General features: G+C 56.1%; 1 protein-coding gene across 3 annotated transcripts in view; it reads right to left on the bottom strand.

Annotated features, from left to right (window-relative positions):
• Nucleotides 1-1,248: 1,248 nt before the first annotated feature.
• The window catches only part of bcl3 (BCL3 transcription coactivator), a 39,882-nt gene continuing 17,236 nt past the window's right edge, over nucleotides 1,249-23,894 (bottom strand). Inside the window, exons 4-9 of one of the 3 annotated variants that reach the window (XM_072266108.1) lie at nucleotides 11,310-11,523; nucleotides 9,144-9,232; nucleotides 8,077-8,154; nucleotides 7,280-7,447; nucleotides 5,226-5,349; nucleotides 1,249-2,430 (exon numbers count right to left, since the gene is read on the bottom strand). In XM_072266108.1, coding sequence (XP_072122209.1) covers nucleotides 2,081-2,430; nucleotides 5,226-5,349; nucleotides 7,280-7,447; nucleotides 8,077-8,154; nucleotides 9,144-9,232; nucleotides 11,310-11,523 — 1,023 coding nt within the window. In that variant the 3' untranslated portion in view covers nucleotides 1,249-2,080. The remainder of the gene's footprint in view (nucleotides 2,431-5,225; nucleotides 5,350-7,279; nucleotides 7,448-8,076; nucleotides 8,155-9,143; nucleotides 9,233-11,309; nucleotides 11,524-23,894) is intronic. The other 2 variants (XM_072266109.1, XM_072266110.1) reach the window with 2 other exon arrangements.

Genomic DNA, 23,894 nt, shown 5'->3' with positions numbered 1-23,894 from the left:
ACACATACACATATACACACACACACACACACACGACAGTCACGGGTCTCCATTACAACACACACACACATGACAGTCACAGGTCCCATTAGACAGACAGAGGCACACACACACACACACACACACACACACACACACACACACACACAGACACACATGACAGTCACAGGTCCCATTAGACACACACACACACACACACACACACACACACGACAGTCACATGTCCCATTAGACAGACACACACACACACACACTCACACAGACACACATGACAGTCACAGGTCCCATTAGACACACACACACACACACACACACGCACGCACACACGACAGTCACATGTCCCATTAGACAGACAGAGACACACACACACAACAGTCACGGGTCCCCATTACAACACACACACACATGGCAGTCACAGGTCCCATTAGACAGACAGACAGGCACATATACACACACACACACACACACAACAGTCATAGGTCACATTAGACACACACACACACACACACACACACACACACACACACACACACATATACGACAGTCACAGGTCCTCATTACAACACACACACACATGACAGTCACAGGTCCCCATTACAAACACACACACACACACACACACACACACATGACAGTCACAGGTCCCCATTACAACACACACACACGACAGTCACGGGTCCCCATTACAACACACACACACATGACAGTCACAGGTCCCATTAGACAGACAGACAGAGACACACACACACACACACACACACACACACACACAGGACAGTCACAGGTCCCATTAGACAGACAGACAGGCACATACACACACACACACACACACACACACACAACAGTCATAGGTCACATTAGACACACACACACATATACAACAGTCACAGGTCCTCATTACAACACACACACACATGACAGTCACAGGTCACACACACACACACATACACACACACACACGACAGTCACAGGTCCCATTAGACAGACAGACAGACACAAACCCGCACACACATTAGACACACACACTCAGCACCTTTTCAGAGCAGTATAAAGGTTAAAAATGGGATCCCTTTCACACACCATGTGCATGATAATATTAACCTTTAATATTTTCTGCTACAACATTATTTACAGTTTTGGACACTTTCCTCTTGAGTACAGTATCCATATTCTATTTTCTGGACATTATCCATAATGCAATGATGTGAACCGCTCTCCAAACGTCTGCCAGCGTGCACGGTTCTGGGAGATGAAAATAACGACTCTGTCACCAGGCACCTCTTTCAGGCCCTGGTCTGAGGTCCATCAGGGTGTCGAGGCAGGGTCAGAAACACATGTTCCTGGGACCGTCATCCACTCCAGTTCCTCCTGGTGTACAGACAGGTCCATTCCGCTGCCCCGATGTCACACTTTCTCAGGACCACCATCCCCTCCAGTTCCATTCGCTCCCCGTGTCACGGGGTAGAGATGGGGGCAGACCCACTGCATTCCCTCCAATTCCTGATCTGCAGCCGTTCCGAGGACACGATGTTCACCTCACGCTGACAGAAGACCCGGGCCTGGCAGCTGCGACTTGGCTGTTTAGTGCTTCTTCTGTCTGTGTGGAGCTTCCACATTCTCCCTGTGACCACCAGGATTTTCCTTGCATTCTCCCCACAGAAGTGCAGCGTTAGGGAATCAGCCACCAGGAATCCTCCCCCCCAACCCACTCCACACCCCCAGTGTGTGGACGAGGGTTCAGCATCCGGGTCAGGGGTGGGAGGGAAAGAACTGAACAGGAGGGGTGTGACGAGCTATCATTTACCCATTGTACCAAAGGCCTGTTTCCTGTTGCACCTCAAGGCCCGACTTATGGAGTCAGTGAGTGAGGCCGTCCCTGGCCAGGAAGGGGAGTGTGACGGGGACGAGGTGGGGGGCAACACTCAAAGCCATTGCCTCCCTATCGCTGTTTGTCCTGTGGGAGCATGGGGCCCCTGTCTGAAGGAGTTTCCTCCTTGGCCTAATAAGAGGTGACAATGGACTGTAAAACATTCCCCCCTCCCTTCCCCCTGCCCGCTTCCTGGGCCTGGTCAGGCTGCCATCAGCAACCCCGCCTCCCTGTGCAGCTCCCTCCTGCCTCTGAATGGTGCGGAGACCAAACCACACCGACATGGGCTCTCCCAGGCTCGTCACCCCAAGCACCCTCCTGCAGATGGGCGGAGCAAAGGCCCTCACAGGCCCCAGCCCTGGTGAAACCCCAGACCTGGCTGGGCAGGTAGACCCCAGTCAAGAGTGTAGTGGAAGGGGGCAGTCCATCCACCACCGGCAGTGTCCAGAGGTTGCCAGGCCCACCGTCCCCAGCCCTGGGGCTCGGACTCCCAGGCAGGCCGAGAGCAATGGGGGATGATCCTGAGGGGGGAGGGGGCCTACAGGGAGAAGCCGGGCTGGAACCTGTGGGAGAACAGAGAACACAGATCATGGTACATGTAAGACTGAATAGAGAATATAAAACACAGAACAGAACAGTACAGAAAAGGAACAGGGCATTTGGTCCATCATGTCTGTGCTAAACATGATGTCAATCTAAACCAATCGCTTCTGTATGTACTCTGTCCATATCCTGCCATTCCCTGAACATCCATAAACCTATCTGACAGCCTCTTTGATGCATGTCACATCTGTCTTCACCACCCCTGGCTGTCAATTCCAGCCACCCACTGCTCTCCGTGAAAAATAATCTCCTTTCAACCTACCCCCTCTCACCTTAAGAGCAGACTTTCTGATGTCGGATACTTCCACCTAGGCGTAAAAGATGCCGTTCACCCATTCTCGCTCTGCCTCATACAGTACGGAGCAGAAGTCTTAGGCTAGACGACTTTTGCACAGTACGACAGTAATTTTATATATTGCAGAGTTCCGCAGCCACACAAAATAAAACAAAAACAATTTCATGACCCGTGTGAGTGATGAAAAAGCAGATTCTGATATGGGTCACTATTGTGGACTGAGAGTGGGAAGGGAATCATGGTTGGGAAAAGGGGAAGGGAGAAGGGAGGGAGCAGGAAGCAACAGAGAGACATTCTGCAATGATCAATAAACTAATTGTTTGAAATTAAATGTCCTTGGCTAGGTGAATCTACTACACACACGTCACCTCCTGCGCCTGGCACTCCTTCTCTACGACCTGTCCAACACCCCTCCGACAGTGCTCCACACCCACCATTCCCAACATCCTTTGCTCCTGCCTCATTTGCAGACTCACTCTTCACTCCACGTTGACAAATACAGTACTGTGCAAATGTATGAAGCACCCTAGCTCTATATACATATGCCTAAGACTTTTCTGCACAGTGCTGTTCTGTATAAACCTCTATTGGATCTCACCTCAGCCTCCAGTGCTCTAGAGGAAACAACCCAAGTCTCTTCAGCCTCTCCTTATAGCTCATCCAGGCAGTTACTGCTGAGCCCCTCCTGCCCCCACACCCTTGGTGTAAAGGGGCAACTAGACCTGCACACAAGACTCCACGCAGCCTGTCCAAAATGTTATACAGCAGCAATGTGACTTTCTGAGCTTTATACTCAAAGCCCCAGCGGAGAAAGGCAAGGAGCAGCACAACTTCCTGCCACCCTGTCTACAAGTGTGGCCACTTTCATGGCGCAATGGACCTGCAGATAAATTCTGTTTGCTCCCCACACAACCCTGTGTCCCCTCAAACTCCTTCAATTATGCTCAACACCCACAATCTCACCTCACCCTCAAACCCCTCCTCCCACCTCTTCTCCCTCCCTCAAATTCAACTCCTTCCTTTCACAATCTTACCTCACCCCAAACCCCTCCTCCCACCTCCTTTCCCTCCTTCTAACACAACCCCTCCTTCCAACTCCTCTCCCTCCTTCAAACTCAACCCTCTCCTCAAACAACCTCACCTCACCCTCAAACCCCACCTCTCATCTCCTCTCCCTCCCTCAAACTCAACCCCCTCCTCCTGCAACCTCTGCCTCACCCTCAAACCCCTCCATCACCCACAGCCCTCTCCTCTCTCCTACTCTCCATCCCTCAACCCCTTCCTCCCACCTCCCTCTCTACCTCAACTCCCTCCTCCTACCTCCAACCTACAATCCTTCTCATTCTCCTCTTTCTGAGACTCTTCCTATCTTCTCCATCCTCATTCCTCCTTCCCCATCCCCTCCCTCCAACGTCTCCTTCCCCTCTCTCTCCTCATACATCTCCTACACCCTCCCCCCTTCCCTACCCCACTCCAACTCTGTTCCAGTGGCTTCGGACTATGACAGAACACCAGAATTAGTCCATCCACCAATTTAGTCTGCTCTGCCAATTCATCATGGCTGATTAGTTTTCTCTCTCAACCCCATTTTCTTGCCTCCTCCCTGCAACCTTTGATGTCCTGACTAATCAAGAGCCTATCAACCTCCATTTTAAATATACTCAATGACTTGGCCTCCACAGCCATTGGTGGCAGTGAATTCCACAGATTCACCAGCCTCCGCTAAAGGAATCCCTCCTCATTCTGTTCTGAATGGATGTCCCTCAATTCTCACACTGTGACCTCTGGTCCTAGACTCCCCCACTACAGGAAACATGCTCTCCACATCCACTCTATTGAGACCTTTCAACATTCGATAGGTTTCAATGAGATCCACACCCCTGTATTCTAAATTCCAGTGAGTACAGGCCCAGAGCCATCAAACACTCCTCATACATTAACTCTTCCACTCCTGGGATCATTCTCATGAGCCTCCTCTGGGCCCTCTCCAATGCCAGCACATTTTTTTCTAAGATGAGGGTCCCAAAACTTACTCCAAGTTAGGTTTAACCAATGCCTTAAAAAGCCTCAGCTTTACATCTATTCTGGTCCTCTAGAAATGAATGCTAATATTGCATTTGCCTTTCTTACTGCTGACTCAACCTGCAAGTGAACCTTTAGAAAATCTTGCACATGGACTACCAAGGCTCTTCGCACCCTTTGATTTTTGAACTTCCTCCCTGTATAGAATTTGGTCTATGCCTTTATTCCTTCTACCAAGGTGTATGACATATACTTCCCTACACTGTACTCCATCTGCCACTCATTCCCCAAATCTGTCTAATCTCTTCTGCAGGCTCTCTGCTTCCTCAGCTTTACCTACCTTTGTATCATCTGTAAGCTTGGCCACAAAGCCTCCTCCCCGTCTCCTTCTCCCTCCCAAACCCATCCTCTCCTCCTGCTCCCTCTTTCCTCACTGACCTGTTGCCCCCTCAAGAGGGGATTTATTTGGTGAGGAGGGTGCACTTGATTCGCTGGTCCCCATCGGGAAGGACCCCGGCTGCGAGGGGAGGCGGCTTGCCTTCCCCCTCAGTACATCGACTACCTAGGGAGAAGTCAGAAGGCACAGTAAGGTGGAGGTTGTGTCGTCTAAGGCTGACCCCAGAACGCATGCCCAACTTCACCATCCCTGACCTTAAGGTGGTTGTTCTGGTGCCCAATCTCTGACCTCCCTCCTTCTGAAACTCAAGCCCCAGCTAGGACCTCTGCCAACATCACACTGACCCCTGACCTACGCCCAACAAACCAGCCTCCACCACACTGACCCCTGACCTATGCCCAACAAACCAGCCTCCACCACACTGACCCCTGACCCAAGCCCAACAAACCATCCTCCACCACACTGACCCCTGACCTACGCCCAACAAACCAGCCTCCACCACACTGACCCCTGACCTACGCCCAACAAACCAACCTCCACCACACTGACCCCTGACCTCCGCCCAACAAACCAGCCTCCACCACACTGACCCCTGACCCAAGCCCAACAAACCAGCCTCCACCACACTGACCCCTGACCCAAGCCCAACAAACCAGCCTCCACCACACTGACCCCTGACCTACGCCCAACAAACCAGCCTCCACCACACTGACCCCTGACTTACGCCCAACAAACCAGCCTCCACTACACTCTCCTGACCTAACCCAACCAACTAACACCCACCACACTGACCCCTGACCTATGCCCAACAAACCAGCCTCCACCACACTGACCCCTGACCTACGCCCAACAAACCAGCCTCCACCACACTCTCCTGACCTAACCCAACCAATTAACACCCACCACACTGACCCCTGACCTATGCCCAACAAACCAGCCTCCACCACACTGACCCCTGACCCAAGCCCAACAAACCAGCCTCCACCACACTGACCCCTGACCTACGCCCAACAAACCAGCCTCCACCACACTGACCCCTGACCTAACCCAACCAACTAACACCCACCACACTGACCCCTGACCTACACCCAACAAACCAGCCTCCACCACACTGACCCCTGACCTATGCCCAACAAACCAGCCTCCACCACACTGACCCCTGACCCAAACCCAACAAACCAGCCTCCACCACACTCTCCTGACCTAACCCAACCAACTAACACCCACCAGACTGACCCTGGAAGGGTCATTCGAGGAAGGACATTCTTGCTGTTGAGGGAGTGCAGCGTAGGCTCACGAGGTTAATTCCCGGGATGGAGGGCCTGTCATATGTTGAAAGATTGGAGCAACTGGGGTTGTATGCACTGGAATTTAGAAGGATGAGAGGGCATCTGATTGAAACATATAAGATTATTAAGGGATTGGACACGCTAGAGGCAGGAAACATGTTCACGATGTTGGGGGAGTCCAGAACCAGAGGCCACAGTTTAAGAATAAGGGGTAGACAATTTAGAACGGAGTTGAGGAAAAACTTTTTCACACAGCGGGTTGTGGTTCTGTGGAATGCTCTGCCTCAGAAGGCAGCGGAGGCCAATTCTCTGAATTCTTGCAAAAAAGAGTTAGATAGAGCTCTTAAAGATAGTGGAGTGAAGGGACATGGGGAGAAGGCAGGAAAAGGGTACTGATTGTGGATGATCAGCTATGTTCACAGTGAATGGTGGCGCTGGCTCGAAGGGCTGAATGGCCTACTCCTGAACCTATTGTCTATTGTCTATTGACCCCTGACCCAAGCCCAACAAACCAGCACCACCTCACTGACCCCAGACCTGAATTCTAACTCACCTCAACCATTGACATGACTCCTACTCCCAAATATCACCCATCACCCCAAGCAAACACACCTTCACCAGCTCCAATTGGTGTGTGCGTGTGTGTCTGCATGCATGCATGGGTCTGCCTGCGTGTGCCTGCGTGTTCATGTATGTCTGTGAGGGCGTGCTTGTCTGCATGTCTGCACAGGCATGCATACGTGCATGTAGCTGCACGTATGTGTGTGTGTGGGCCGGGTGTTTCTGGGCTACACAGGTGTCCACACCTTCTTGTTCTTGGCCACTGTGAGCGAGGTGTCGTTGTGACAGTTCTTAATGCTGGTGTCGGCCCCGTTCTTCAGCAGCAGCTTGACGATGTCCATCAGTCCCCGACCACTGGCTGAGTGCAGAGCTGTGTTCCCCGAGTACGTCTGCAGGTTCACGCTCGCTCCGTGCTGTGGGAGTTGGCGGGGGAGCGAGGAGGGAGGGAAGGCGGGGGCGTGGGTGTTAAGGGCAGGTGAAAAAGTGGATGGGTACGGGAAGAATGCAGAGGCAGGGGAAGGAATGAGAGAAGAGGAAGGGAGAGGAGGTAAATGCAGGAGGGTTGAGGGGTAGGAGAGGTGAGTGGAGGGGCATTGAGAGGAGGGAGAAGATGTTATTCCACAGCTGACCACGTAAAGAACTGCCGGAGGGGCAGAAACGGGCAGAGAACGGAGGGATTGACCGAAGAGGGAGTAGAGATGAGGGAGGGACTGAAGAGGGCGAGAAGGAGTTTGGAGCAGGTGAGGGAGGGGCTGAAGAGGGAGGGGAGACAAAGGTGGGCTGAGCGCCGAGGTGAGGTAGGGTGCAGAGGAGGGTGGGGGTCAAAAAGTGGGGGGTGAAGAATGAAGGGTTGAAGACAGAGGGCAGAAGGAGAGGCAGTGTGGGACAAGGGGTGGAGCGGTGAGGAGTGAGGGAGGGAGGACAGGGTTGTGAAGAGGGAGCTCTGTGTGCAAGAGTGAGGGGGGGTGCAGGGTGCTGGTGCCTGGTATCCAGCCAGGATCAGTCAGTCATTGATGGGCAATCAGGTAATCATTCCTCTCACCTCTAACAACAGTTGCACCAGGTCCCGGCAATTGTTCTCCACGGCATGAATCAGTGCAGTCCGGCCGCTCTTAATGTCCTAAAAATGAGCAGAATGGCACTGACCAGGGAGATTTCCGTGGAATCGTGCTCACTCCCAAACCCTGGTCTTCCGAATCCAGACATTCCTTTCCAGATCAGCACGTCCCAGCCACTCTTACTGTCCCGGAGATGAGCGGAGTGGTGCAGAGCACAGACCACTCCTCTCCCCCTCCCTTCTCTGTCCTCACTCCCCACAGACAGGGCCGCTCTCCCCTCTGCATCCTCTCTCCTCACTTCCACAGACAGATCCCCTCCCCCCTCTCCATTCTCCCTCCTCACTCCCACAGACAGACCCCCTCTCCTCCTCTCTGTCCTCACTCCCCACACACAGGCCCCATCTCCCCTCTCCATTCTCCCTCCTCACTCCCACACAGACCCCCTCCCCCCTCTCCATTCTCTCTCCTCACTCCCACACACAGGCCCCATCTCCCCTCTCCATTCTCCCTCCTCACTCCCACACACAGGCCCCATCTCCCCTCTCCATTCTCCCTCCTCACTCCCACACAGACCCCCTCCCCCCTCTCCATTCTCTCTCCTCACTCCCACAGACAGACCCCCTCGCCCCCTCTCCCCTCTCTGTCCTCACTCCCCACACACAGGCCCCCTCTCCCCTCTCCATTCTCCCTCCTCACTCCCACAGATAGACCCCCTCCCCCCTCTCCATTCTCTCTCCTCACTCCCACAGACAGAACCCCTCCCCCCTCTCCCCTCTCTGTCCTCGCTCCCCACACACAGGCCCCCATGCCCCCTCTCCGTCCTCACTCCCCACAGACAGATCCCTCTCCCCTCTCCATTCTCCCTCCTCAGTCCGGTAAGACAGACCCCTACTGCCTTTCTCCCTTCTCACTCCCCACAGACAGTCCTTGCCCCTTTCATCCTCTCCTTGCCCCTCATTCCTTGCTCACCACCCTCCTTCCCCCCATTGCTCACCCCTCCCGTCCCCCTAGACAGAAGCCTCTTCCCTCCTCACCCCTACTCCACACTCACCACGGCGTCAATGTCCGCCCCCTGGTCCAGCAGGAAGGTGAGAATGTTGCTGTCCTGGTTGTTGACGGCAATGTGAAGCGGTGTGTAACCTGGGCGAGGGAGAGGACAACGTGACTACTGTCATTAGACTCTGCTCAGAGTCGGAGTGCGTGCCTGAACATTCTTCCACCAGGGGTCAGGGAACACCTAGAGCTGGGGGTGGAGTGGGTCCCAGGGGCACAAAATCCACAGCTCCAGGAGTGGCCGACGCGCAGGAGGGCTACAGGGTACAAGTTACAGACAGGTCTCTGCACAACCTTACGAGACACCAGTACAACACTTCATCTGCCGGACGAGCTCAGCAGCTGATGGAACACACTGGATAGGCCATTCGGCCCATCGTCCTGTGCCAATCTACACCAAACACCCGCGTCCCTCCATTCTCTTCACATTCCTGCCTCTATCCAAAAGCCTTTCCTTGCAAAGAAAAAACATTTCAGGATGTATATTGTATACATTGCTCTGACATTAAATTGCACTTTCATACTCCACCAACACAACAGATTCTGCATTGAATAACATCCACAAAATGCTGGCGGATCTCAGCAGGTCAGGCAGCATCGCTGGAGAGGAATAAGCAGTCGATGCTGCCGGCTGAGACCAAAGTACTTGCTGAAATTCTCCCAGCAGACTGCATGAGTTAAACTCCAGCAAACTGCCTGCTTCCACTCCTGACCCTGGTAACTGACTCCAGGCAGTGATCTCTGTCTATAAAAAAACTTGCCCTGAATGTCACCTTTAAACTTGCCCCCGCTAACCTTTAAAGCACATCAGAATCAGCATCAGGTTTACTATCGCCGGCCTATGTCATGAAATTTGTTAACGTAGCAGCAGCAGTAGAATGTAATACATGATAATATAGAAAAAAAAAGTAAATCTATTACAGTAAATATAGATGTACGGTAACAACGGAAAAAGGGCATGTCCTGCAGACGAGGGTCCTTAATGATGGATGCCACCTTTCTGAGGCACCACTCTCTTGTTCTCTGGTGTTTGACGTTTCTACCTCCGGGAGGACGCTTGCACTGTCCACTATGTCTGCCATATGTTTCCGGCCTCTACCACACCTCCCCTTGGCCTCTGGCATTCTGAGGAGCCATTCCCTTCTCAGCCACCAGGCTCAAAACCGGCTACTTTCTCCATCAGATTGTATAGCCTCCACAGAATCCTGATCTCAATGTCAGACAGATACAAGTGAGGGAGCCAGAGTCTGCTGAAGAACTGTGGCAAGTTCTCCAAGATGCTTGGAACCTACCAGCCGATTTTCTTAGAAAACTGCATGACCGTATACCAAAGAGAATTGATGCAGTTTTAAAGGCAAAAGGTGGTCACACTAAATACTGATTTGATTTTGTGTTTCACTGTGTAACCCGCTGTAAGGTTTCACTGCTAATGTAATGGTTTCTCTGTAGCAGCAATATTTGGGTTATGACTAGAGATAATGGGGCTTTGGAATGTGGGGCTACCCAATGAGATACTGCTCTTGATAGTTTTTCTGATATTTAGAAACATCACATTTCATTACTTTTGAAAGCTTCTTCATTTTACAGAATTTTTTTACATGTGCCTAAGACATTTCAGCACAGTACTGTATTTGTAGTGTTTTTTAAATTATTGTTTTCTTTACCTTATTTTTCTTTTTGTGATGCGTCTGAAGTGGAGTAACAATTATCGCGTTATCTTTTACACGTGCACAGGAAATGACATTAAATGATTTTGAATCTTCAAAGATTTGGGTCAAAACCCTACAGACCCTCCTGACACTGGTAGCCCATTCCACCACCCCTCCCCCAAACACGCTTCTTGACCACCCGCACCCTGACCTCCGCTTGTGCCCCATCCTCCCCGAGTCCCAGCTCCTTCCTGCCCTGGTGTCGCCACACGACAAGGAAGAGGTGACACAGGAGAGGCTGCAGAGGGAATTCCCAGGGATGTAGGTTGAGGGTTGGCGGGGGAGAAATCAGTTCTCCCTGGCTCAGAGGGGGGCACCTGAAACAACTTCATGAGGAGTGTGGATGGGGTAAGGTAGCTGGAAACATCTCCCCACGGAGCAGGTAACAAGAGGGCACAGAGCTATAGGGGGTGGGGAAGGAATCCGAGGAAGGACCGATGGGTAAGAGGACTCACCCTCATAGTTGCGGATGTCAAGGTCAGCAGCCCCCCGGCCCTTGCCGTGGGCCAGGCCCAGGAGGCTGCGCAGACAGCTGAGGCAGCGATGCTCACAGGCGAGGTGGATGGCCGACTGCCCATTACGGTCCAATAGCACTGGAGAGGCACCGCCCGTCACCAGCACCGCGGTCAGATCCGCATGTCGAGTAATCACGGCCAGGTGCAGTGGCGTCTGGCGGGGGGGGGGGAAGAGCAGGAGACGTGGGGAGGGGGGAGTGGAGGGTAAGAGAATGAGGGGGTGGAAGGGAAGGAGGACGACAACGGGAGAGTGAGGTAGAGAAAGTGGGTTAGAGGTCAGAACTATCATTGACATATTGAACACACAGGACATTGTGATACCACACATGCTGATGCAGAGTAAGGGTAAACCTCAGGAAGGGGGTAAATCCCCCTGCATCCTTTCCCCACTCCCATCCTACCAAATCAAGGTCCAAAGTAATGTGTCACACAGACAGGGAGAAATATTGGGGCCAGCGGGAGTTACAAAGCTGGGGAGGGGGTGTAAGAACTGGAGGGGTCACAGAGATGGGGGGGGTGTGGTTTGGACCACAGGGGGGTTACAGAGGGTTGTAGGGGCTCAAAGGGTCACAGATATGAGGGGTGCTCGGATCAGTGAGGGTTACAGCTGAGGTAGTTTTAGCTGTCTCTTTGACTGTACGACAGCGGCTGACAGTTGTGAGAAAAGCTGAAGCCGACCCAGGAAGCCAAGGACGCAGATGCGGTAACCACAGCACATCCTATCTCCGCACCTCAGCTCGGCTGACGCAGGTGAGGGAACCGCTCTCACTGACAACTAAGCTGTTACGGGAAGGCAGGGCAGTGAGTGAGAACCCCACCCCTCCCCCTCCTCTGCCGAGATGGGGAGGAGAGAAGGAGTGAGGAGTGATGAGGGAGGGGGAGGGGCAGAGGGAGGGTAGGGAAGAGATGGGAGGGAAAGGATTGTGAAGGGTGGGGACAGGACACTATAGGACAGAGAGGGTCACAGACAGAGCTACTGACCTCCATCTTGCCCCAGAGGATCACAATGCCTGTGTGTATCTGTCTATGTGTGTGTGTGTGTGTCTGTCTTTGTGTCTGTACATGTGTGTGTGAGGGGTTCATGTCAAGCGTTTCACAATTCACACAACAATGACAGTCATCCCAGCCATTTTGATGGAATCGTCTGCCCATATCCCTTGTTCTGCCCATATCCCTCTAAATGCTTCCTATCCACTGACCTGTCCAATTACCTTTTGAATGCACCTGCCTCGACCACTTTCTCTGGTCTTTCGTTCCATATACGGACCAGCTGCTGGGTGAATGAGGGGTTCCCTTTAAATCTCTCCACAACCCCAATTTAAACCTCAGGGCTCTGGCTTCAGACTCCCCAACCCTGGGGATAAGGTAAGTGTATTTCTTATCTCTGCCCCTCAAGGAATTATAAACCTCTGTAAGGTCACCCCACAGTCCCTTCACTCCAGGTAAAGCATTCTGTTCTCTCTCTCTCTTTATCTCTCCCTCCCTCACCTTCACCCTCCTCTCTCTCACCTCTCTTCTCACTGCTTCACTTCCTCTCATCCCCACACCCTCTCTTCCTCTCACCCCTCCTCACACCATCTTCTCCAACAACTCTTCTCACTCACCTTCCATTTTCTCCCTCCACCCTCTCTACCCCTACCTCCCTCCCTTCCCATTTTCTCCCTCACTCTCTCCCCTCCTCTGCTCTTCTCCCCCTCCATCTTGCTTTCCTTTCCCACTCTTCCTCCCTTTCTCTCCTACACCCTCTCTCCCTCAAACACTCCTTCAGTCTCCCTCTCTCCTCCACAACTTTCTCACTCAACCCTTCCCTTCCACTCTCCCTCACCCTCCCTCTCTCTCCCTCCCAATTTCTTTCAACCCAACTCTCTACCTCCCTCTTTCACTCCTGCCTCCCTCTCCCTCCCTTCTTTATCCTTCTCCCCTACATCCCTCTCTCTCCCTTCATCCATCACTCACCCCCCTCCCTTCCTCTTCCCCATCCTTCTCTCTTCCTCTCCCTCTCTCTCCCCTCCCTTTTTCTGTCCATCAATCCCGCCCCTCTCTGCCTCACTTTCTCCCTCCCTATTCCCATCCATCTCCCCCTGTCCCTCCCTAGACCCAGTCTCCACCTATCCCCTCCATCTGTCTCCTTCCCTCTTTCCTCCCTTCACACCCCCTCCGCAGACATTGAAATACTGGCTCTTCCCGGGAAGGGGCCTTACAACCGGGCATCACCTTGGCTATTTCGAGAATCAATCCCACACCCATTCCCAGGATTAACCCAGCACAGCTGTGGAGGGGGTGAGGGAGCGGATCCCATACTAATTCCCCAGCTTGCCCCGGCATGGCCACGGAGCGGGTGAGGGAAAGGTCACACTGACTGGACTCAGTCCCCCGTTACACAGTACATTTCACTGGAAGGGAGGGAGGGAACAGAGAGGGAAGAAGGAGAGAGGGAAGAGAGAGTGAGAGGAGGGAGAGAGAGAGGGGGAGAGGGAAAGAAAGAGGGAGGGGGAGAGGGAGGGAGAGGGTGGAGAACAAGGGACAGTGCAGGATCTTCTGCTTGTCTAGTACAGCCTCTTGAAGTCAACCCCACTGTGTCTGTATTCTCACTGGGATGGTACATCTACAAGGTATCACTGACCCCCCTCTCTCCGAACTTTCCTCCCTCCATGCTCACACATCCTCCCTCCGTTACAACCTCCATCCCTGTTTTCCCACGCTCACTCTCTCCCCCTCACACACTGATTCATGCTCTTCCCTCCCACCAGTTCCTGACTTGCTTGATCAGTGTGGCAGTGATGACAGAATGCTGGTTTGCTGGATCAGAGTGTGGTTGGGATCAGACTGTGACCATGATGAGATTGTACAGAGGATAAGACAGTGGTTGTGATCAGACCGTGCCCTGAATCAGACTGTGCCTGGAATTGGACTGTGGTTGGGTTCAGACTGTGCCCAGGATTAGACTGTGCCCGGGATCAGACTGTAGCTGAGATCAGACTGTGGTTGGAATCAGACTGTGCCCAGGACCAGGCTGTACCTGGGATCAGACTGTGGTTGGGATGAGACTGTGGTTGGGGTCAGACTTTTCCTGGGAATGGACCATGCTTTGAGCAGGAACTAGGACCCGTGGGGTGGATCACTAACCTCCCATTCCTGCAAACCCCACTTATTGTGCTATTATTGACACCCATAACCCCACCATCTGAGGTAACATCTCGGGAACAGCAGTGAGACCCAGTCTTGTGTGTGTTTGTGTCTGTGCTTTGTGTGTGTCTGTATGTGTGTGTGTGTGTGTCTGTGTGTGTATGTGTGTGTGTCTGTATGTGTGTGTGTGTCTGTGTGTGTATGTGTGCGTGTTTGTCTGTGTCTGTAGTTTGTGTGTATGTGTATGTGTGTCTGTGTGTGTGTGAGAGAGAGAGAGAGAGAGAAAAGGAAGTGGCGGGCGGTGTGTGTGTGTGTCTGATTAGGGTTGCGGGAAAGTCCCGTTGCCACAGTTTGGGCCAGCACAACGGGTGCCTCTCCAAGCGAGCAAGGCGTCGCACACACACATGACTTCTTGTAAAAGAACACACGCACCAGCACTAGTAGTAAACAATTCAGTTAACCCATCCCTGCCCTAACACACGAACAATGCTTTCATGCACTAGTGCATTCTTCTCTCCTCCCACTCTGTAAGCCACCCAAATCCTACACTCCTCCCTCAACCTGTAACACTGTCCAGCCCTTCCCTACACACCACCGTGTCTGACCCCGGGAGTGTGTGATTGGAGAGTGTGGAGGGAGCTTGACCGTGTCTGACCCCGGGAGTGTGTGATTGGAGAGTGTGGAGGGAGCTTCACCGTGTCTGACCCCGGGAGTGTGTGATTGGAGAGTGTGGAGGGAGCTTCACCGTGTCTGACCCCGGGAGTGTGTGATTGGAGAGTGTGGAGGGAGCTTCACCGTGTCTGACCCCGGGAGTGTGTGATTGGAGAGTGTGGAGGGAGCTTCACCGTGTCTGACCCCGGGAGTGTGTGATTGGAGAGTGTGGAGGGAGCTTCACCGTGTCTGACCCCGGGAGTGTGTGATTGGAGAGTGTGGAGGAAGCTTCACTGTGTCTGACCCCGGGAGTGTGTGTTTGAACAGTACAAAGTCTCTGTCTGTGTCTGATCCTGGGTGTGTGTCTGAACGGTGTGCAGAGAGTCTCTGTGTCTGAGCTGGCTCCAGGTCAGGCTGATTAGGTTGCTGTGTTTGAAGGATCTGGTCTGGCTGGTTCAACTCCAGAGGGGAATTCCCCAATTCCCTGGAAGTTTGCCGGTGGAATCTGCTTGCAGGAAGTGTGGCTGCACTCTGGTGCCATCGGTAACTGGCTTCAGGGGAGGTGTGTCCCTCACCCCGAGACCCCCACCACCCAAGGCGCTCCACCCATTAGGCACTGGGTGGAGAGAAGCCGCGCTGGGATTTGAGAGGAGGGTGGCATGCAGGAAGGAGCGAGCAGGAGGAGGGAGCATTTTGTCAATAGGAGGGGTGGCCGAGTGGGGAGGGAGAGAGGTGGGGGGAGAGGAGAGGGGAAGGGGTGGGGGAGAGGGAGAGTGGGAGGGAGGGGGAGGGAGCAGAGGGGGAGGGGGACAGGAAAGGGGAGGGGGAGAGTGGAAAGGGAGAGAGGAAAGGGAGAGTGGAGGGGAGAGAGCAGGGGAGAGTGGAGGGGGAGAGAGGAAGGGGAGAGTGGAGGGGGAGAGTGGAAGGAGAGTGGAGGGGAGAGTGGAAGGAGAGAGTGGAGGGGGAGAGTGGAAGGGGAGAGTGGAGGGGGAGAGTGGAGGGAAGCGTGGAGGGGAGAGTGGAAGGTGAGAGTGGAGGGGGAGAGTGGAGGGGGAGAGAGGAAGGGGAGAGTGGAGGGGGAGAGTGGAGTGGAGAGTAGAAGGTGAGAGTGGAGGGGGAGAAAGGAGGGGAGAGTGGAAGGGGAGAGTGGCGGGGGAGAATGGAAGGAGAGGGCGGAAGGGGAGAGTGGAGGGGGAGAGGGGAAGGGGAGAGTGGAAGGGGAGAGTGGTAGGGAGAGTGGAAGGGGAGAGTGGAGGGAGAGAGCGGAGGGGGAGAGAGGAAGGGGAGAGTGGAGGGGAGAGCGGAGGGCAGAGTGGTAGGGCAGAGTGGAAGGGGACAGTGGAAGGGGAGAGTGGAGGGGAAGAGAGGAGGGGAGAGAGGAGGGGAGAGAGGAGGGGAGAGAGAAGGAGAGAGTGGAAGGAGAGAGTGGAGGGGGAGAGGGGAAGAGGAAAGCAGAGGGGGAGAGGGCAGGAGGAGGGGGAGAGTAGAAGGGGAGAGTGGAGGGGGAGAGTGGAAGGGGAGAGTGGAGGGGGAGAGTGGAGGGGAGCGTGGAAGGTGAGAGTGGAAGGTGAGAGTGGAGGGGAGAGTGGAGGGGAGAGTGGAGGGGGAGAGAGGAAGGGGAGAGTGGAGGGGGAGAGTGGAGTGGAGAGTAGAAGGTGAGAGTGGAAGGTGAGAGTGGAGGGGGAGAGTGGAAGGGGAGAGTGGAGGGGGAGAGAGGAGGGGAGAGTGGAAGGGGAGAGTGGCGGGGGAGAATGGAAGGAGAGGGTGGAAGGGGAGAGCGGAGGGGGAGAGAGGAAGGGGATAGTGGAAGGGGAGAGTGGTAGGGGAGAGTGGAAGGGGAGAGTGGAAGGGGAGAGTGGAGGGGAGAGCGGAAGGGGAGAGCGGAAGGGGAGAGAGGAAGGGGAGAGAGGAAGGGGAGAGCGGAAGGGGAGAGTGGAGGGGGAGAGAGGAAGGGGGGAGTGGAGGGGAGAGCGGAGGGGAGAGTGGTAGGGGAGAGTGGAGGGGGAGAGGGGAAGAGGAAAGCAGAGGGGGAGAGGGCAGGAGGAGGGGAAGAGTAGAAGGGGAGAGTGGAGGGGGAGAGTGGAAGGGGAGAGTGGAAGGGGAGAATGGAGGGGGAGAGTGGAGGGGAGCGTGGAAGGTGAGAGTGGAAGGTGAGAGTGGAGGGGAGAGTGGAGGGGGAGAGAGGAAGGGGAGAGCGGAGGGGGAGAGTGGAGTGGAGAGTAGAAGGTGAGAGTGGAAGGTGAGAGTGGAGGGGGAGAGTGGAAGGGGAGAGTGGAGGGGGAGAGAGGAGGGGAGAGTGGAAGGGGAGAGTGGCGGGGGAGAATGGAAGGAGAGGGTGGAAGGGGAGAGCGGAGGGGGAGAGAGGAAGGGGATAGTGGAAGGGGAGAGTGGTAGGGGAGAGTGGAAGGGGAGAGTGGAAGGGGAGAGTGGAAGGGGAGAGTGGAGGGGAGAGCGGAAGGGGAGAGCGGAAGGGGAGAGAGGAAGGGGAGAGAGGAAGGGGAGAGCGGAAGGGGAGAGTGGAGGGGGAGAGAGGAAGGGGGGAGTGGAGGGGAGAGCGGAGGGGAGAGTGGTAGGGGAGAGTGGAAGGGGAGAGTGAAGGGAAGAGAGGAGGGGAGAGAGGAGGGGAGAGAGAAGGAGAGAGTGGAAGGAGAGAGTGGAGGGGGAGAGGGGAAGAGGAGAGCAGAGGGGGAGAGGGCAGGAGGAGGGGGAGAGTGGAAGGGGAGAGTGGAGGGGGAGAGTGGAGGGGAGCGTGGAGAGGAGAGTGGAAGGTGACAGTGGAAGGTGAGAGTGGAGGGGGAGAATGGAGGGGGAGAGAGGAAGGGGAGAGTGGAGTGGAGAGTAGAAGGTGAGAGTGGAAGGTGAGAGTGGAGGGGGAGAATGGAGGGGGAGAGAGGAAGGGGAGAGTGGAAGGGGAGAGTGGAGTGGAGAGTAGAAGGTGAGAGTGGAAGGTGAGAGTGGAGGGGGAGAGTGGAAGGGGAGAGTGGAGGGGAGAGTGGAAGGGGAGAGTGGAAGGGGAGAGCGGAAGGAGAGAGCGGAAGGAGAGAGCAGAAGGGGAGAGTGGAGGGGGAGAGTGGAGGGGGAGAGAGGAAGGGGAGAGTGGAGGGGGAGAGCGGAGGGGGAGAGAGGAAGGGGAGAGTGGAGGGGAGAGTGGTAGGGGAGAGTGGAAGGGGAGAGTGGAAGGGGAGAGTGGAGCGGAAGAGAGGAGGGGAGAGAGAAGGAGAGAGTGGAAAGAGAGAGTGGAGGGGGAGAGGAGAGCAGAGGGGAGAGGGCAGGAGGAGGGGGAGAGTGGAAGGGGAGAGTGGAGGGGGAGAGTGGAAGGGGAGAGTGGAGTGGAGAGTAGAAAGTGAGAGTGGAGGGGGAGAGTGGAGGGGGAGAGTGGAGGGGGAGAGTGGAGGGGGAGAGTGGAAGGGGAGAGTGGAGGGGGAGAGTGGAGGGGGAGAGTGGAGGGGGAGAGTGGAGGGGAGCGTGGAAGGTGAGAGTGGAAGGTGAGAGTGGAGGGGAGAGTGGAGGGGAGAGTGGAGGGGGAGAGAGGAAGGGGAGAGTGGAGGGGGAAAGTGGAGTGGAGAGTAGAAGGTGAGAGTGGAAGGTGAGAATGGAAGGAGAGGGCGGAAGGGGAGAGCGGAGGGGGAGAGAGGAAGGGGATAGTGGAAGGGGAGAGTGGTAGGGGAGAGTGGAAGGGGAGAGTGGAGGGGAGAGCGGAAGGGGAGAGCGGAAGGGGAGAGAGGAAGGGGAGAGAGGAAGGGGAGAGAGGAAGGGGAGAGAGGAAGGGGAGAGAGGAAGGGGAGAGTGGAGGGGGAGAGCGGAAGGGGAGAGTGGAGGGGGAGAGAGGAAGGGGGGAGTGGAGGGGAGAGCGGAGGGGAGAGAGGAGGGGAGAGAGAAGGAGAGAGTGGAGGGGGAGAGGGGAAGAGGAGAGCAGAGGGGGAGAGGGCAGGAGGAGGGGGAGAGTGGAAGGGGAGAGTGGAGGGGGAGAGTGGAGGGGAGAGTGGAAGGGGAGAGTGGCGGGGGAGAATGGAAGGAGAGGGCGGAAGGGGAGAGCGGAGGGGGAGAGAGGAAGAGGAGAGCAGAGGGGGAGAGGGCAGGAGGAGGGGGAGAGTGGAGGGCGAGAGTGGAAGGGGAGAGTGGCAGGGGAGAATGGAAGGAGAGGGCGGAAGGGGAGAGCGGAGGGGGAGAGAGGAAGGGGAGAGTGGAAGGGGAGAGTGGTAGGGGAGAGAGGAAGGGGAGAGTGGAGGGGAGAGCGGAAGGGGAGAGCGGAAGGGGAGAGAGGAAGGGGAGAGAGGAAGGGGAGAGAGGAAGTGGAGAGTGGAGGGGGAGAGCGGACGGGGAGAGTGGAGGGGGAGAGAGGAAGGGGAGAGTGGAGGGGAGAGCGGAGGGGAGAGTGGTAGGGGAGAGTGGAAGGGGAGAGTGGAGGGGAAGAGAGGAGGGGAAGAGAGGAGGGGAGAGAGGAGGGGAGAGAGAAGGAGAGAGTGGAAGGAGAGAGTGGAGGGGGAGAGGGGAAGAGGAGAGCAGAGGGGGAGAGGGCAGGAGGAGGGGGAGAGTGGAAGGGGAGAGTGGAGGGGGAGAGTGGAGGGGAGCGTGGAGAGGAGAGTGGAAGGTGACAGTGGAAGGTGAGAGTGGAGGGGGAGAATGGAGGGGGAGAGAGGAAGGGGAGAGTGGAAGGGGAGAGTGGAGAGTAGAAGGTGAGAGTGGAAGGTGAGAGTGAAGGGGGAGAGTGGAAGGGGAGAGTGGAGGGAGAGAGAGGAGGGGAGAGTGGAAGGGGAGAGTGGAAGGGGAGAGTGGAAGGGGTGAGTGGAGGGGGAGAGAGGAAGGGGAGAGTGGAAGGGGAGAGTTGAAGGGGAGAGTGGAGGGGGAGAGAGGAAGGGGAGAGTGGAGGGGGAGAGTGGCAGGGGAGAGTGGAAGGGGAGAGTGGAAGGGGAGAGCGGAAGGGGAGAGCGGAAAGGGAGAGCGGAAGGAGAGAGCGGAAGGGGAGAGCGGAAGGGGAGAGCGGAAGGGGAGAGTGGAGGGGGAGAGTGGAGGGGGAGAGAGGAAGGGGAGAGTGGAGGGGGAGAGCGGAGGGGGAGAGCGGAGGGGGAGAGAGGAAGGGGAGAGTGGAGGGGAGAGCAGAGGGGAGAGTGGTAGGGGAGAGTGGAAGGGGAGAGTGGAGCGGAAGAGAGGAGGGAGAGAGGAGGGGAGAGAGAAGGAGAGAGTGGAAGGAGAGAGTGGAGGGGGAGAGGGGAAGAGGAGAGCAGAGGGGGAGAGGGCAGGAGGAGGGGGAGAGTGGAAGGGGAGAGTGGAGGGGGAGAGTGGAGGGGAGCGTGGAGAGGAGAGTGGAAGGTGACAGTGGAAGGTGAGAGTGGAGGGGGAGAATGGAGGGGGAGAGTGGAAGGGGGAGTGGAGGGGGAGAGTGGAGGGGAGCGTGGATAGGAGAGTGGAAGGTGACAGTGGAAGGTGAGAGTGGAGGGGGAGAATGGAGGGGGAGAGAGGAAGGGGAGAGTGGAAGGGGAGAGTGGAGTGGAGAGTAGAAGGTGAGAGTGGAAGGTGAGAGTGGAGGGGGAGAGTGGAGGGGGGGAGTGGAGGGGGAGAGTGGAAGGGGAGAGTGGAGGGGGAGAGAGGAGGGGAGAGTGGAAGGGGAGAGTGGAAGGGGTGAGTGGAGGGGGAGAGAGGAAGGGGAGAGTGGAAGGGGAGAGTGGAAGGGGAGAGTGGAGGGGGAGAGAGGAGGGGAGAGAGGAAGGGGAGAGTGGAGGGGGAGAGTGGCAGGGGAGAGTGGAAGGGGAGAGTGGCAGGGGAGAGCGGAAGGGGAGAGCGGAAGGGGAGAGTGGAAGGGGTGAGTGGAGGGGGAGAGAGGAAGGGGAGAGTGGAAGGGGAGAGTGGAAGGGGAGAGTGGAGGGGGAGAGAGGAAGGGGAGAGTGGAGGGGGAGAGTGGCAGGGGAGAGTGGAAGGGGAGAGTGGCAGGGGAGAGTGGCAGGGGAGAGCGGAAGGGGAGAGCGGAAGGGGAGAGCGGAAGGAGAGAGTGGAAGGGGAGAGTGGAGGGGGAGAGAGGAAGGGGAGAGTGGAGGGGGAGAGCGGAGGGGGAGAGAGGAAGGGGAGAGTGGAGGGGAGAGCAGAGGGGAGAGTGGTAGGGAGAGTGGAAGGGGAGAGTGGAAGGGTAGAGTGGAGCGGAAGAGAGGAGGGGAGAGAGAAGGAGAGAGTGGAGGGGGAGAGGGGAAGAGGAGAGCAGAGGGGGAGAGGGCAGGAGGATGGGGAGAGTGGAAGGGGAGAGGGCATGGGGAGTAGTAGAAGGGTAGAAGGAGGGGGAGGGGGAGGGGAGAGGGCAGGGGAGAAGGGAGGGAGACCTGTGCCAGGGCTGGGTGGCATTGAAGCCCAGCTGTGATGTTGTCTTGGGTGTCTGGACAGTTTACTGCTCTCACTGTCCACTCATCGTGTGGTGGGATTTCTCACTCTGCCTCGATCTCTCAACTGGGAAAGGGGTTCCAAAACACTGGCTGTTTGCAAATCGTTTTGTGCAGTTTGTGAATCACTTTGTATTTATTCTCTGTGGTTTCCCAAGTTGACGGTGAACTGTGGGTCTGAGAGTGTTCGAGGAAAGCAGATCTGACATTGATGTGCTTGTACACACTGCTCTTCTGGGAAATTAGGCAATTACATGATAGCAGTCACTGCAACTTACAGGCACACACTGAGGGCTCATTGCAAAACAACAGCTCAATCAACGTCTCTGCTAGCTCGAGTAACACACGCACACTGGAGGCACTCAGCAGGTCAGGCAGAATCTATGGAGGGCAATAAAGGGCCAGAGTGTCTGACCCAGACTGTTCACCAGGACCATTCATTCCCCTGCATAGATGCTCCCTCACCTGCTGAATTCCTCCAGCATTTCACTCCACAGCAGTTACTTTGGATTTCCAGCACCTGCAGAATCTTTTCTGTTCTCCGTTATACCTATCTCAGTGACTGTCACCGGCCCCAAAATCACGCCTGTCTCTGTAAACCCCTCTGGCCCTCTACACCCCTCCCAATCTCTGTAAACTCCTCCGGCCCCCTACACCCGTCCCCATCTCTGTAAACCCCTCCGGCCCCCTACACCCCTCCCCCATCTCTGTAAACCCCTACAGCCCCCTACACTCCTCTCCATCCCTATAAACCCCTCTGGCCCCCTACACCCTCCCCATCTCTGTAAACCCCTCCAGCCCCCTACACCCCTCCCCATCTCTGTAAACCCCTCCAGCCCCCTACACCCCTCCCCATCTCTGTAAACCCCCCGGCCCTCTACAGCCCTCCCCATCTCTGTAAACCCCTCCAGCCCCATCACCCCTCCCCCATCTCTGTAAACCCCTCCGGCCCCCTACACCCCTCCCCCATCTCTGTAAACCCCTCTGGCCCTCTACACCCCTCCCCATCTCTGTAAACTCCTCCAGGCCCCTGCACCCCTCCCCATCTCTGTAAACCCCTCCGGCCCCCTACACCCCTCCCCCATCTCTGTAAACCCCTCCGGCCCTCTACACCCCTCCCCGTCTCTGTAAACCCCTCCGGCCCTCTACACCCCTCCCCATCTCTGTAAACCCCTCTGGCCCTGTACACCCCTCCCCATCTCTGTAAACCCCTCCGGCCCCCTACACCCCTCCCCATCTCTGTAAACCCCTCTGGCCCCCTACACCTCTCCCCATCTCTGTAAACCCCTCCAGCCCCATCACCCCTCCCCCATCTCTGTAAACCCCTCCGGCCCTCTACACCCCTCCCCATCTCTGTAAACCCCTCTGGCCCTCTACACCCCTCCCCATCTCTGTAAACCCCTCTGGCCCCCTACACCCCTCCCCATCTCTGTAAACCCCTCCAGCCCTCTACACCTCTCCCCATCTCTGTAAACCCCTCCAGCCCCATCACCCCTCCCCCATCTCTGTAAACCCCTCCGGCCCCCTGCACTCCTCCCCATCTCTGTAAACCCCTCTGACCCCCTACACCCCTCCCCATCTCTAAAAACCCCTCTAGCCCCTACACCCCTCCCCATCTCTGTAAACCTCCTCTAGCCCCTACACCCTTCCCCAATTCTGTAAACCCCCTCTAGCCCCTACAACCCTCCCCATCTCTGTAAACCCCTCTGACCCCCTACACCCCTCCCCATCTCTAAAAACCCCTCTAGCCCCTACACCCCTCCCCATCTCTGTAAACCCCCTCTAGCCCCTACACCCTTCCCCAATTCTGTAAACCCCCTCTAGCCCCTACAACCCTCCCCATCTCTGTAAACCCCTCTGACCCCCTACACCCCTCCCCATCTCTAAAAACCCCTCTAGCCCCTACACCCCTCCCCATCTCTGTAAACCCCCTCTAGCCCCTACACCCTTCCCCAATTCTGTAAACTCCCTCTAGCCCCTACAACCCTCCCCATCTCTGTAAACCCCTCTGACCCCCTACACCCCTCCCCATCTCTAAAAACCCCTCTAGCCCCTACACCCCTCCCCATCTCTGTAAACCCCCTCTAGCCCCTACACCCTTCCCCAATTCTGTAAACCCCCTCTAGCCCCTACAACCCTCCCCATCTCTGTAAACCCCTCTGACCCCCTACACCCCTCCCCATCTCTAAAAACCCCTCTAGCCCCTACACCCCTTCCCATCTCTGTAAACCCCCTCTAGCCCCTACACCCTTCCCCAATTCTGTAAACCCCCTCTAGCCCCTACACCCCTCCCCATCTCTGTAAACCCCTCTGACCCCCTACACCCCTCCCCATCTCTGTAAACCCCTCTGGGTCCTACACCCCTCCTCGACTGTAACCTCCT

Source organism: Mobula birostris, chromosome 8 (genome assembly GCF_030028105.1).
Source record: "Mobula birostris isolate sMobBir1 chromosome 8, sMobBir1.hap1, whole genome shotgun sequence".
NCBI classification, from domain to species: domain Eukaryota; kingdom Metazoa; phylum Chordata; class Chondrichthyes; order Myliobatiformes; family Myliobatidae; genus Mobula; species Mobula birostris.
This window is presented reverse-complemented; position numbering and strand designations above follow the sequence as displayed.